Here is a 1,357-nt window from a genome sequence, read left to right on the forward strand (position 1 = left end):
GCACTCGCAAACAAAATTACATGATGAATTTTTCACGGCAACATGGGCTCAGGCATTTCTACAACAGAAGACGAAGGTCACTTAGACGATATCCATGAAGAAACGAGACATTTATTTTTTTTCCTCCCAACATGTGATGTGTTGCTTTCCATTCTTTAAATCTAGCACTGCGTCTGGTATCAGGACTTTTCTGCAACCGGCTTGACGAATAACTGAAAGCCTTTCTCAAGACAGAGTGTACACCACTTTTTCGCACTGTGAACTAATGAGAAGTGACTTATTTTCTCATAGGTAAATGTTTTAATGTTGATGTGTCTGTGAAAATTGTGATCTGTTGTAATATAAGTTACAGTGGCAGTATTGGAAGTAAGCAACTAATTCTGTTTAACAGGAAACAAGGTTTAAGCACAAAGACTTTTCAGATTTTATGTTTAAAAAAACCTACATACTAAATACAGAATTTAACATTCTTTGTCACATAGGTATTTAAGTGCACTGTATTTCAGCTCTGTGTCATTTTATATGATTAAGTTATCATTGTTTGTCCTCTTTGTATTCCCTTCTACAACATGACACATTGGCACTGTATTTACTTGTTATGTTGTTGTAATATTTTTGCTGCTGATTTTTGGGCTATTTACCTTCTGACAAAATGTATTAAAAAAAAAATCAAAGTACCTAATCAAGAAGATAATTGCAAAAGTAGTTGTAAAGGCATTGATATCCTTCAGTCTTATTCTTTGATATGTCTGTTGGTTAGCACTGTTTTGTGGATAAAAAAGAATGCTTGACATTAAACTTTTTTCTACTACGGAGTTGTGGATGAAGCCCCAAACAGAAGTTTCCAATTCCCTGTCTAAATGTAGTCAGTTCTCTGCAACTGATTTACTTACAGTAACTGCCATTTGGTGTCTGTAGTAATGAAGTGATTTGTAAACAGTGAACGTTTCATCGTGTTCTCTTTGGTGTTTGTTTCTATTGCGGGTCATGTTTGTATCTTCTGATAAAGTTGTATCTACACCAGCAACGTTATAATGCCCCTATAGCCCTAAACTGTCTATTATCATAAATAAAATGCTTCACTTTATGGTGAACCAAGCTAAAGATCCATGCTTCAATAAAAATAATGTCAACAAACAATTCTGACGTTAGACTTCTCAAGCCGTGTGGGCTTCACATGAAATCATGAACCAGGTTCTTTTCCTAAATACCTAGATTCTAATGCAAACATTGATGGTATTTTTTAATATTCAGTACATCACACTTCACAGCACTTTGCAAATAGCACAGTCCAAGAGATCTTCCCAGTCCTTCCTGTGGGCGTAACACGTCGTTGGAACAGCTCCTGGTGCAAGGG

At 35.8% G+C, this 1,357-nt stretch overlaps 1 protein-coding gene across 1 annotated transcript in view; it reads left to right on the plus strand.

Annotated features, from left to right (window-relative positions):
* RELN (reelin) overlaps positions 1-1,137 on the plus strand; it is a gene marked incomplete at its 5' end in the record, with an annotated part of 58,389 nt that extends 57,252 nt beyond the window's left edge. The window contains one exon of the mRNA XM_010148999.1: positions 2-1,137. Coding sequence (XP_010147301.1) covers positions 2-98 — 97 coding nt within the window. The remainder of the gene's footprint in view (position 1) is intronic.
* Between the last annotated feature and the right edge of the window lie 220 nt (positions 1,138-1,357).

Source organism: Eurypyga helias, unplaced genomic scaffold, assembly GCF_000690775.1.
Source record: "Eurypyga helias isolate BGI_N326 unplaced genomic scaffold, ASM69077v1 scaffold23353, whole genome shotgun sequence".
Lineage (NCBI taxonomy): Eukaryota > Metazoa > Chordata > Aves > Eurypygiformes > Eurypygidae > Eurypyga > Eurypyga helias.